The sequence below is a fragment of the Sphaeramia orbicularis genome, chromosome 2, assembly GCF_902148855.1.
Source record: "Sphaeramia orbicularis chromosome 2, fSphaOr1.1, whole genome shotgun sequence".
Classification (NCBI taxonomy): Eukaryota; Metazoa; Chordata; class Actinopteri; order Kurtiformes; family Apogonidae; genus Sphaeramia; species Sphaeramia orbicularis.
The window spans coordinates 7965290-7978913 of record NC_043958.1 but is presented as its reverse complement, the minus strand read 5'-3'; the positions used below and the strand labels follow the sequence as shown (position 1 = coordinate 7978913).

Here is a 13624-nt window from a genome sequence, read left to right as displayed (position 1 = left end):
TCTGGAGCCAAAAAAATGTCCTTAATATTTTTTGCCTCAAAGTGGTGACGCTGTGAGCAGCTGTCATTTGTTATTACTGTGTTGTGCAGCAAAAATTTACTGGTATGTGAAGACTTTCTTTGCAGTGGAGTATACAGATGAATGCCCTCAGTGTCATAAAAATTAAAGAGTAAAAAAATAAAGAGCGTAAATAAAAGAGTTTGGATTATAGTCTGCATTCCTACAACTGTATAACATTCAAATGATTTTATGGTTGCAACAATAATAGCACAATATTTAAAACGTGTTATTCATTTCCTAAATTTTTTTGATAAAGCCACAGGGAACCAAAGGAAAATGGCTTCAAAGCCAAATGTGGCCCAGGAGCCACAGGTTGCCCACCCCTGCTTTATACTATGTCAGTGGACAAATCAGTTGTTAAAGAATTAATTCTAGTGTTTAAACTAATTTCTCCCTGTGTTTGGGCCACCAGTTCCCTTGGATTCTTGCAGACTACACTTCAGAGGAGCTGGACCTGTCTGATCCTCGGGTTTTCAGGGATCTCTCCAAGCCAGTGGCAGTACTTAATGAACGGAACGCTAAGGCTGTGAGAGAGAAGTATGTGTAATCCTGTGAATAATGCAGCAGGGATAGAGTTTGGGGAGCAGTTGAAGGCACAGTAGGAGGGTTAATGTTTCTGAATGTGTTTAACAGGTATGAAAGTTTCGAGGATCCAACAGGAACCATCGATAGGTTCCATTATGGCACCCACTACTCAAACGCTGCCGGGGTGATGCACTACCTTATCAGAGTGGAGCCCTTTACCTCGCTGCACATCCAGCTGCAGAGTGGACGGTGAGTCAACAAATCACTCAAATCCAAACAACAATTTACTGCATGTAACACTGGACAGATTTTTTTTCGCTTCGTGTTCTTGGACTCCTGATGCTCCTCTCTCTCCAGTGGAGCTCGGGTTGAGTGGATGTAATTTCACCACTCATTGGGTTAATTTGCCATTCAGGCTCGTAGCAGCTGTTTGTAGTCATCAGTTTAGAGATGATAGCTTTTGGCTCATCACTTTCATCCTTCCTCGCTTTAGGTTTGATTGCGCAGATCGCCAGTTTCATTCTATCCCAGCGACGTGGCAGACCCTCATGGACAACCCCAACGATGTCAAGGAGCTGATCCCAGAATTCTTTTATTTCCCAGAGTTCCTTGAAAACCAGAATGGTGAGAGTTATTTATATAACATGTTAAGCAGAAGAAATAACAATCAAATAATTTATTAGAATAGGACCATGTTCAGATTGATAGATTTTTTTTTTTTTAATTTAGTGATTTTTTCCAAACATGCAATGAAATGTAACAAATACTGTATGTGAACAAGTAGAACAGAAATAATGATACAAAACTCAATAATCAAGACAGTCTTAGAAAGAAAAACAGCATAGTAGTTTCATTTACATGCCTGAAAAGGGGCGGGAAGAAGTGCAACTTGTAAATGCATGTGGATTAATTTGGACTACACATGTATCTCAGTGTCCAGTGTTTTATATGTTATCAGTGCATTCTATACATGCTTCTGTTCTTTCTTCTGTCTCATCTCTCCTTTGTTGTTCTCTGCTTCCTTGTCCTTTACTCTCATTGTCCTCAGGCTTCGATCTAGGTCGCCTGCAGATTTCTAAAGAAAGGGTAAATGATGTTGTTCTACCCAAATGGGCCAAGTCTCCTGAGGATTTCATCTACAAGCATCGCAAAGCCCTGGTGAGATGCAGGGTTAATTGTTCTTCAGTAGCATGACGTGCACCTTGAGGATCATTCTCATGAGACATTGTTCGAGAAATGCAATCAACTCTAAATATGACCTGTGTGTTTTATTTATTTTTTTGTTGTTCATGTATGGTTAGAATGGCTGATTTAGTATGACATTGTATTTTTGTTTACAGGAGTCAGAATATGTGTCGGCCCACCTTCATGAGTGGATTGATCTGATCTTTGGTTACAAGCAGAAGGGCCCTGCAGCGGTGGAGGCTCTTAACGTCTTCTACTACTGTACCTATGAAGGTAAAGCTTCCAAACAGCCATCATAAGACCATTTCATGTCCTGTTTCTTCAGTAAAATTCAGTTCAGTGTATGCAGAATGCTTGCTTGCAATGAGTGATAAAGTCACGTTCCTGACTTTTGGAAACAGTAATTGGAATTCACACTACCAAACCGATTTGCATGTGTGTCATTGTATAAATGTTTTCCTGTTACAGGGGCTGTGGACCTGGATGCCATCACTGATGAAAAGGAGCGTAAGGCTTTGGAGGGGATGATCAGCAACTTTGGACAAACTCCCTGCCAGTTACTAAAGGTGCACATCAGATGCATGATTCTAACGAAAGAATGGTTTGACCATCGTTTATCTAAGCCTATGTTTTACGTCCATTTCATCCCTTTTTTCCTTTTTGTTTTTTCAACTTTATCATTTTTCCATATCAAAAGCATTGACAATCTTAAAGCATTTCTTGCAAAAGTTGTGAACTTTATCCTCCAACTCGTGTACTGTATACCTAATTTTTTCCAGGTCCAATCCCAACCTTTTTTCCTTTTTAACCCTTTTGTGTTGATTTTTTTTTTTCTCTTTCTTTTAATTTTTTATAATATCACAAGTGTGCACCCCAACATTCCTGTACTAATGAGTTTAGTTCTTAATTTTGTATTATATAAATTACATCTTTTGTATTACTGAGGGAGGGCCAATCAACCAATCATCCTTATCTGTATTGTCTGTGGAGTAATGGGTGTAATGATGTGTGATTCAGTTGTAATTTTAAGATGAATGGATGAGAATGGTCAGTTGTTATGTGAAGAAACGTGTGAACCATGGAAAATTGAAATAAAAAGAAAGAATGAAAAAAAGAAAAGATATTAACGAAAAAAATATGTTTCCACTAACTCTGCAGGATTGTGAAGTAATATAGTGTTGATATAGTTTATTTTAAACTGTTTGTGTGTTCACGTAGGAGCCACACCCAGTGAGACTCTCCCAGGAGGAAGTGGAAAGGAGGAAAGCTCAGCTCGACTCGTGTCCTCTCAGCATGTTCGAACACCTCAGCGATCTCAAGTCTTTCTTTGTCGAGGTTTGTGGTTTTGTTTTTTGTTTTTTTCAGCTTATTAGGTCTGGTTAACTAAAACACACCTATCAACCATCAACTTTTCTCTCGCTATGTTCCAGGGCATCAGTGACAATGTCCCACTGGTGAAGGCCGTGGTACCCAAGAACCAGTCCCACTCATTCATCACACAGGGCAGTCCAGACACAATGGTTAGTCTTGTCACCCCATGGATCGTGCTAATATTTAGTTGAGTAATGCCTTAGAGGTCTGATCTAGTATTTGAGCTCAATACGGTGTTTTTGTCAGCTTAATCTTTGCGTATTAAAAGAAAGAAAGAACTGTATGTACAATAACAACTTATGTATTAACAGCCTATTAACAGCCTACAGTAAAGTCAATAAATGGTCCTGTATTTTGCTGTAATTTCTTACATTTTGCTAAATATGGGAGCTGCACTTTTAGTCATGGTAGCAGCAGCAATTTGATACTTTATTAGCAAAAGTCCATTACAGTTTTCAACAAAAAATAGAAGCTTAAGTGAGTTTTCCTAGTTGGACTTCTGAGTTGTAAGTTCATTTGTCTTATGTAAACGTATTGTGTTATTACATTTATGTTGTTGCCTTTTAAGAAAAGCATAGTCACTGATCTTAACTGGAATTTAGCTTAATTGTCAATAATAACATGTACAGACGAAGACATGCTTTTTGGTTGTTTAATTATCATTCAAAATAGCTCAGCGCCTTTATTTTATCAACTAATTTATTACAAGATGTATATTCAAGCAAAAATGATAATAAGATTCAAATATTCCATTTTTTTATTGTCAGTTCACTAGATGCATAGGACATACAGAGAATGGCGCCTTCAACAACAACCTTGTTATTAAAAAGCCATACAATAAAAAAAAATCTATCTATCTATCTATCTATCTATCTATCTATCTATCTATCTATCTATCTATCTATCTATCTATCTATCTATCTATCTATCTATCTATCTATCTATCTATCTATCTATCTATCTATCTATCTATCTATCTATCTATCTATCTATCTTTATCTCTCTATCTCTCTATCTCTCTCTCTATAGAATAGAATAGAATAGAATAGAGTAGGAATAGTTAGGTAGTGTAAAGAATAAACTATAGTAGAATATAAAGTGTATATATAAATCTATTTACAGCTGCAGTGGTAGTCCAGTCTGTAACGGCTATAAGGCGAATAATGGATCAGAACAGCAGCAGCAGATATGGCAATAGTGCATTATTTGTAATAAAGTGGGTTGAGGTGGAGTTCTTGTGTAAATGTGGGGGTGGGTCACAGTCCAGGGGCAGAGGGGAGGGGGGAGGTAGTGGACAGAGTTCAGCATCCTTTTTTTTTTTAAACTCTTTTTTTATGAAAGTTTTTTTTTTTTACAGATTCAAAAATAAAACAAACAAGTCATGAGGTCAAGGGGTTACAAAGATCGCATTGCTTAGACAAACAACACAGTTTTTACACTTAATGGTTTTCAAATTTGTAGAGTTCAGTATCCTTGACAACCTGATAGACAAAGCTGTGTTGTGGATCAGGCCTAGAGGCTTCATTACCTTTTTCCTGAAGGCAGGACGCTGTAGAGGGAGTGGGAGGGGTGGGAGGATTAAGATGGTGACAATGAAGAGATGATTACTTTTTTTGAGTTTTTGCTTCACGTGGTATTATAACCTAGAGCATTATTCAGATGGATGTTCCCCTGTAGATCAGTAATGCATGTGCTATTTCCAGGTGACTGTGAGTCAGAACTGCCTGGTTGGGACCCATGGATGGCTTCCTTACAACAAAAACATCTCCAACTACTTCACCTTCATCAAAGACCCCACAGTGTCAAACATTAAGTGAGATTACTGCACCCACAACAGATGTACTCGTTCAGTACTTTGGCAGTAAATGACCTCACCTTTACCTTTTCTCATGTCCAGGACACAGCGTTTCCTGTCGGGACCCTTCGCACCAGGTGTGGAGGTCACCGCAGGACTGTTTGTGGTTTCACATGACGGCAAGTTGCTCTTCAGCGGCGGACACTGGGACAACAGCATTCGGGTTACCTCATTGGTCAAGGGCAAGACAGTGGGACAGCACATTAGACACATGGGTAAACAGACCGTACACATACACCTGTGAACAAACAGACCAATTCTTTTTCTGTTTGTCAGCGGCATCCTGTTCCGTCTGACCAGTTACCATTTGTCTCTATTCCAGACATCGTTACCTGCTTGTCGACAGATCACTGCGGCATCCATCTGATCTCGGGTTCTAGAGACACAACCTGCATGGTGTGGCAGGTTCAGCAGCAGGTGAAGACCACCAGTTCTCATGAACATCCAGAGAGACACTGGTTTTCCTTATGTCACATTTCTACTAGTATGTCGTTTTATCTTTTGTTTTGTTTTTCAGGGTGGAGCTCCTGTGGGTCTTTGTCCCAAACCGGTTCAGGTGTTGTATGGACACACAGACGAGGTGGTCAGCGTCAACATCAGCACAGAGCTGGACATGGCGGTGTCTGGATCCCGGGTAAGACTACATCACGCACACAAGCCTCTTCAAAAATTCACAACAACGCTTTGCAACTTGCTGCATTACATCTCATCTTCCCATTAACCCATAAAGTCCCAGTGTTACTTTTGTGGCAGTTCCCAAATAGTTTTTCCTCAATTTTTAACTTTTCTTAAGTGATTTATCACCATTTATTATACTATTATCATCAGTTTTTGAGATTCTTAAGGGAAAGTCAGGTGTTCTCCTACATTTAATTTACTGATCATGATTGATGTTCATAAAAGCTCAAATTAAAGTTGAGGGTTATTATATCAAAAACAGAGAAAATGGAGGAAAAAGTTGCTTTTTCAGTAAAATATATCATGAACTTAACATAAGAATAAGCGTCTCCATTCACTGTCATTTATTAAACTCCATGAGTTTTACTGGTGAATCAATGTTGTAGAATATGATGGTGTTTCCACGTTCACTACTGAGCCTCTGAATGTCCAAATGGGTCATATCTGACGACCATGAAAAGATGACAAACTCTATTTTACACCAATTATTTACATGTATTGATGTAGTACATGTAGTTATTTAACTTTTTATATCAGTAAATGATTTTGGTCACCAGTGGGTGTTTGGGTCTTTATGGGTTAAAACATACTTTTCATTCTTAAAATAAGTCCATGTAAATTAAGTGTGAATTTCCAATAGTCTCAACTGGTATAATTTAAAAAAAAAAAAAAAGAATCCCTTAAAAGCAGGGATGCTTGCGCAGGTCTCGAAAGTATTAAAAACTGTGGAATTTTGTGTGAAAGTCTTAATAAAGTATGGAAAAAAGTTTCTCTGAATTTTAGAGTAGGTTAAAAGGTGCATAATCTTGTAAAATAAATACATGAGGAAAGCACTTTATATGATTTCACTAACCAATCGGTACTAGAATTATTCAAGTGAAAGTTGTTTGTGTGATATTCATGCATTTTGTGATTTTCATATATTCTGAAAACGTTTCTGTCAGTAAAACATAATTTACTGCAAATTATGCATTCATTCATATGTACATTTATTAAAATGAACTTTTCTACTGCACACAACAGGTACAATCTCAACCAAAAAAGTAGGCACACAAGTATAAAAGTACATAAAGTCAATTTTTTTTGGATAAAGAGCAAGCAAAAGGTGTAAAAGGTGTGATTAAAATGAAATTGTTTGCTCAAACTTGACCATCCATTCACCAACATTCACCATTCTCTCTGATCCAGGATGGGACAGTGATCATCCACACAGTTCGTCGGGGTCAGTACATGCGTTGCTTGCGTCCACCTTGTGACAGTTCCCTGCCACTGTCCATCCTCCATCTAGCTGTGTCCTGGGAGGGTCACCTTCTGGTACACACCTGCATCGAAGGCAAAGCAACACTGAAGGTGCATACAGTTGGACTTTAACACTGATCCAGATACAGATGTTACTGTTAATGCCTGGAGGACACTTTAGTTCACTCACACATTAACACTTACAGGACAGATCCACTTCTGCTTTCTGATAACTGAAGAGGTATTTTTGTTCTTCCAGGATAAAAATGCGCTCCATCTGTACTCTGTAAACGGGAAGTACCTGTGCAGCGAACCTCTGAAGGAGCAGGTGACAGATATGTGTGTTTCAGGAGAGTTTGTGGTTATCGGCAGTGAGCAGGGATACCTGTCGATCCGAGACCTCTACAGGTAAACTTCTACCCGTGCACTGTGATAAGATGAAGCCTGAAGTTCAGTACACACACACACTAAAATGTACATTTATTAAAGGTCTTATGTATATTTAGTGCATAAGTATTTATTTTCATTTTTTTTATTTGGAGGAATTTACCATATAAAGATAAAGTTTTTATCTTAGTTTTACAGGGTTCCCATGTAGTCTTAAAAAGTCTTAAGTCTTGAATTTACAAATCTGCATTTAATACCTAAAGTCTTTAATAGGTATTAAATTTGATATGGTAGGTCTTAAGTTATGTTGCCATAAACTTGTTTGCTGTATTGTGTTTACCGTAATTTCCAGACTATGGAGCACACCTGAATATAAGCCGCGCACTGCCCTCTCCCACGTCTCACCATCGATTCATTGAGGCCAAGCTTACGTGCAGCAGCCCTATTTCCTTCTTCAACAGCCAGATCGATCGCCTTTAACTTAAAAGCTGCCTCATATACATTTCTTTGTGTGTTTTCCATGGTGAGGGTGTGTGCATGACGCACAAAATGACTGATCTGAAGAATTTAGTGAGTTTACGGTGATTGGAGTGGTTTCATTGGTCCACTGTGACCTGTTCGGTGATGTCATTGATGTGGTGTGACAAGCCTAAATGTATTGGTGGCATAAAGCTCATTAGCCTGTAAAACATGACTTAGCTGCATCACTGTTTAAGCCGCAGGGTTCAAAACGTGTGAAAAAAGTAGCGGTTTATAGTCTGGAAATTACGGTAAATGTGGCCAGGTCATTGTTGGAAATGAGAACTTACCTGGTTCAATAAAGGTTAAATAAATAAGTAAATAAATGTGTCTGTTGAATGTCCAAACTGTAAAGAAAGTAACATTAGTCTACTCAGACTCGTTCCACCTCCTCAATTTATATTGAAATTAGGAGCTAGTTATTGCTAACTTTATAGCCTCTGGTGAGAAATGACTGAGAACAGGAGGAATCAAGGCACTGGAGTAAATAAATACATTTTCCTAAATTCTAAGAGTCGCAAATTTTTGCCAGTACGGCTGTGAAATAGGCATTAAATTCTGCTCTAAGTAGTTTTTTAAAGGCCTTAAAAAGTCTTAAATTTAATTTGTAGAAACCTGTACAAACCCTGGTTTTAGTTATTCTTAGGAAAGCCATGTTGCACAATTAAGTATCACAAATATTAACATTAAGTGCAAAACAAAGCTGATTTTACCAGCAATTCATGATTTTTTTCACTTGTAGTTTTACTTTTAGTATTAATTGTCTATTGTAATCCAAACACTAAAGTAATTTGCAGTCATGACTTCTGCTTTTCCTGTTTGATAAGTTAGGTAAGCAAGTGTACGTCAATATAATTGATCGACACCAAACATTGGCTTATGTTTATTCTGCAGAGGCAGTGTTAAAGAGCACTTTAAGTAACATAGATGAAAGAAGTTTTTGTCATATGCATTGATTGAAACTGTTGATTGATTAATAATTTCTCAGACATGAATAATTCTGAGTAAAGCATGAAACTGATTGATGTAGCTGATGTTTACTCTGTGTTGTAAAATCCATTTGCTTATGCACACATTCTTTCTGACCCTCTCTTATCTGCATGTGCATATTTAACCTTCACCTCTTTTCCTCTGCAGCCTGGCTCTGTGTGCTGAACCCATGGCTATGCGTGTGCCGGTGCGTTGCGTATCGGTCACGAAGGAGCAGAGCCACGTCCTGGTGGGCCTGGAGGACGGGAAACTGATCATCGTGGGCGTGGGCAAGCCAGCGGAGGTAAAAAACTCGCTGAGGAACTACATCGCTCAGAGTCTGGAGGGATCGCCGCTCATGGCCTCTCCTTTGCTGGCCCCGCTTCGAGCTCGCTCACCCACTCGCCTGCTGCACCAGCGAGACCAGCTGGTGTTTAGCCCCACTTGCAGTTCCCACAAACCCTAGCAGCTCTAGACCTAGTCCCTGCCTCTCCCTCCTACTGCTGTAGATCTGCAAATGCTGGAGCTACACACATAACGTACACAAACCTGCTGATGGATAAATACATTCAAATTTGTTTGGCCTCAATGTCCTTAAAGATCGAAACCTACAGTCGCGTCTCCTTCTCAGGGATGGTCGTCACCCTCGGTCAGTCATTAGGCTTAACTCATCGCTTATCAAATACAACACCTGAGCCATTCAGATTTCACACATTCCTTCAGCAGACACACAAAACTACAACTGTGATATAGAAAATACATATTGTGCTTTTACCTCATTGTGTTTTTTTTTATATATATATATATATATATTGGCATCTGTGCCATATTTGACTTGATTTGCCAATGACATGGGACGTGGACGACTCCATCCCATAATATTAACCTGAAGTGTCATTGTTTTACCTGTATGCTTAGGAATTCTAACAAATATGCTGTGAAACAAAACCTAACACTAAATAACGCTTCTGCAAACTCAAGCCATAACACTAGTGTAGCTACAATCAAATGATGCAAACTAATAAATGTGCCAGATAGAGTTTCGTGTTTTAATAATGTAAATAGTACACGTGTAGTACAGGTGACCCCCCCCCCCCGAAATTGAACTGAATCATTGCACCTTTCTGCTTCTCATCTTCTCTGTATAAATTGACTCACAGCAAAGTGAATCAAGCTCGATTTTCTTTTTTTGTTAAATTTCATCATCAGCTTTATATGGAAGCGCATTGCCTTCACTAAAGAAAAATATTATACACCTTATCTCCTAATTAAAAGATCCCGAGCCTTTAATTCTGAGAAAAAATCCCAGAATTATGAGAAAAGTTGAGCCTATTTATCATATGACGCAATTATTCCAAATAGATGATGAATAGTACCTTAATTGGATTTCAGTGCATGAATATTTGTATGTGAAATTCATCATTTTTGTTGAATATATCCCAGGTTATGGGATGGTAATAGGCTTAACTTTTCTGAAAATTACAAGATCAGGTGTCTAATCTTTTCTCTTCAGTCAATGCAATCGTCTTCTGTCGCTTCACGAGTAATCAAGCTCCAATGAACTAATCAATCACTCATGAATCATATCCCTCCTCCTTCCCCTTCTCCTTTTGTTTTCTATGACTTCACACTTTCTTCCCCACTTTCCCCTCCTCCTCCTCCTCCTCCTCCTCCTCTTCCTCCTCCGCTCTTCTCAGATGCGTTCAGGCCAGATTACGCGGAAGCTGTGGGGCTCAAGCAAGAAGCTGACCCAGATCTCCTCGGGGGAGACGGTGTACAACACCCAGCACGACCAGACCTGACCCACCCCCGTCCCTGAGCCCTAAACCCTCCCCTCCACCACATTCCAGTCACCCAGTCCACCTCCATGCCTGTCAGTCATCAAAACAGGTCTCCTTCTCCTCCTCCTTCTCCTCCTCATATCTGACTGCTCATCCACGGTTTCATGAGTGGTGGACAGTGGTTTCCATGTGCTGGACATACATTATTATCACTAAGTCTGCATGTCCATGTGTGTGTTCAGGTTTCTGTCTGTGTGTAAAGCTGCTTTGGATTGACCGTTCGGCGCTGGCGCTGTGCTTTTAATCCAAATGTAGCGCCAGCCTCAGCACCCTCACACCACTACCCACCACTCCTAAACACACCACTGCAACTTCTCTCTCAATCTTCCAGCTAATCATTATCATTTTGACATTAAACTACATCTCCTCAACCAGGAGCCTGTTCACACACAGAGGCACTGTGTATCCGTCGACCTGCTTGGCTCAGGTTTGACTCGATCCGCCAGCTAAACGCTCTCCTAGCTCAGGAGCTCTCGATTGCTGAACTGCTAGCATGGATGTTTGTGCGTATTCCGTGAGCGTGTGTGCGTGGGTGCATGTTGTATTGCAGATGCTTTATCTCTAAAATATCGTTTCAAGTGGCCTTTTTTGTCCCCCCTTCGTTTGTCTTGGTGCAGACAGGCGGGCCTGTGCTCTGTAGGCCGAAGCTTTTCATGGTTGCCTCAAAGCTGCCACATAGCAGCCTTATGCAGTAAGACGGCTCCATCACCCACAAGACCAAACTCTAGGCCTTTTCTATACATTTTTATAAATGTGTGTGTGACTTTTCATGTTTTTTTTGTAATTGTGAAAGTCTGCGTTGTTGTTTTTACTGAAGGTTTTTTTTTGTTTGTTTGTTTGTTTTGCGTTGTGTTTTGACAAATTTTATGCTTGTATCCGGCAATTTCGGTTCATATGCATGGGGTTGTCGGTCCATTTTGAGATTAAGTAGCAAACACAAGGGTGGAAAAGTCGTTTTTTTTTTTTTTTTTTTTTTTTTTGTGAATTTATACATTTAGATTTTGCTAGGGCTGGATATTGTACAGACATTCACCACCGGGACTGATACTGATGTTTGGCTTTGATAGTGGTTCCTGTACGATACTTGTTTCAATATCAATTTTGCATTTTGACACAAAGAAAAATTGCATTACTGTAAGTTACAAATCTTAGTTTCGTAACATAAAACAAAGTTATTTTTTCACCACTTAAGTTTCATATTTTCTGGCAGTTTTACAGTAAAAATGATAAACCTGTTTACAAAGATAACGTTATTAATAAAGTGCGTTCATTCTGCATGCATTGATGCTCCTTGATAGTCACTAGCTTCTAAGCAATTCAGTCAGTGCCAAAAAGTATCTAAACTTGATACCCAGCCCTAGATTAGTCTTGTTTTATTTGAGAAACTTTTTTTTTTTTTTTTGATAATTCTCCCTCTAAGTGAAACACTACATTCTCAAACACAGCAAGTTCTCACATGAAGATGTATTTATCAACGTCTCTGCTAAATAACACTTGGTTCCCCCCCACTTCATCGAATGTTTTAAGTTACTTGAATCCATGTTTATTTATAAGTGAAAGTAGCAGATTTTTTTTTTTTTCTTCTTTGTTTTAATCACACTTTGGATACAGACACCGGTGTGCATATTTTAACCTCTTTCTGACTGTTGGGCGTACCTGTAAAAGAAGGAGGAAGAACATTTCCTTAAGGGCTTTTTGAGATGTCAGTGTTAACAGCAATACAGCTCCTTTCGTCGGGTCCCGGTCGACGCTTTCTTCTAGTCTTTCCCACATCGGTTGCTCAGCTAGCCCCGTTTTCACCAGTCTTCCTCTAGCTTAAATGGGACAGTAAATGCACCCAAACCTGCCATGGGACCCCCTCCTTCCCCCTCGAAATGCCTTCAGCACTCTCGTACTATATCTGCATCTCATTCTCCGTACTGCTCATTACGATCTGACTGATTTCAGAGGAGTTTTTGGATTTTTTTTTTTTTTTTTTGGGCATCGTCTGCATGTTTTGGTCATGTCGACATGTATTTTGGTGCGTGAATGTGGTTTCTGTACTCTGTAATATCCAAATCACAAAAACATCACAGTTCAAAGCTGTGGATGTGTGATTCATATTTTTGCACCGGATCTGTGTGTGTGAGTTGTTTGCATTATGTGTGTACATGTCGATGAAGCATGTGTTCATTTTTTTTTTTTTTTTTTTATAGCCAAATTTTAGATTTTTATCATACATGTTGATATGGTGTCTCTGATTCTGTGAACTATATTTTGGCTCTGTCATGGATTCAGTATTGGACACAGGGTTGCTCTAATGGTTCTTTTTTTTTTCATGTGATTTTTGTATTTAGTTTTTATTTAAGCATCATTGAGAGGTGGAGTGTAAAGACCAATCTGTGTCCTTGTTTGAGAGATTTCTGTGAAAGGTGCATAAATTCCCAATGCATTTTTTTTTTTTTTTTTAATTCATTCATGTTATTCAGAAAGACCGCTGTTAAGTTTAAGTTGTTAAACTGACTTCCACAACTGCAATAGAGTGCCTTTATCTCAGCGTGGTGTTAATAATGAACTAGATTGGTATTATCCAAGCTTATCATCCCTGACCTTACAATGAATAAAAAGAAAACAGCATTCCAGATGTAAAACCTTCACAGTTTCAACGGGAACCAAGAATATATGACTATAAATTGAAATCAAGAAGTACTATTTTGTGTCTTAGCAACATTCTCTGTGATTGTCACCAAATGGATGTGTGTATATCTGTGATTATTTATGAATACAGTATATAATGTACAGCATGATTTTTATTTTGGCGTATTTGAAATGTACTTTTGCACTTTCCAGGTACTAAATTGTAACAAATTGTTTTAACTTGGCTCCCTAATCTGTACAAACTGCTTTGTATACACAAGTAGAAGATGATCATTAAAGTCTTGTCTAAATTTATCCATGTGTCAGAGGTTTTTACTGCGAAAAGAAGAATGAAGAGTGATTGCAGCAGCTGAGGTAA

At 38.9% G+C, this 13624-nt stretch overlaps 1 protein-coding gene across 4 annotated transcripts in view; it reads left to right on the top strand.

Annotated features, from left to right (window-relative positions):
• nbeal1 (neurobeachin-like 1) overlaps positions 1-13560 on the top strand; it is a 55711-nt gene extending 42151 nt beyond the window's left edge. For 2 of the 4 annotated variants that reach the window (XM_030158720.1, XM_030158711.1), the window contains 16 exons: positions 473-597; positions 694-834; positions 1079-1209; positions 1634-1743; positions 1926-2043; positions 2239-2336; positions 2989-3105; positions 3201-3290; positions 4845-4954; positions 5039-5211; positions 5319-5413; positions 5514-5630; positions 6863-7024; positions 7173-7321; positions 8957-9092; positions 10486-13560. In XM_030158720.1, the coding sequence (XP_030014580.1) occupies positions 473-597; positions 694-834; positions 1079-1209; positions 1634-1743; positions 1926-2043; positions 2239-2336; positions 2989-3105; positions 3201-3290; positions 4845-4954; positions 5039-5211; positions 5319-5413; positions 5514-5630; positions 6863-7024; positions 7173-7321; positions 8957-9092; positions 10486-10590 (1977 nt within the window). In that variant the 3' untranslated portion in view covers positions 10591-13560. Of the gene's footprint in view, positions 1-472; positions 598-693; positions 835-1078; positions 1210-1633; positions 1744-1925; positions 2044-2238; positions 2337-2988; positions 3106-3200; positions 3291-4844; positions 4955-5038; positions 5212-5318; positions 5414-5513; positions 5631-6862; positions 7025-7172; positions 7322-8956 lie in introns of all 4 variants that reach the window. The other 2 variants (XM_030158697.1, XM_030158705.1) reach the window with 1 other exon arrangement.
• The last annotated feature ends 64 nt before the right edge of the window (positions 13561-13624 follow it).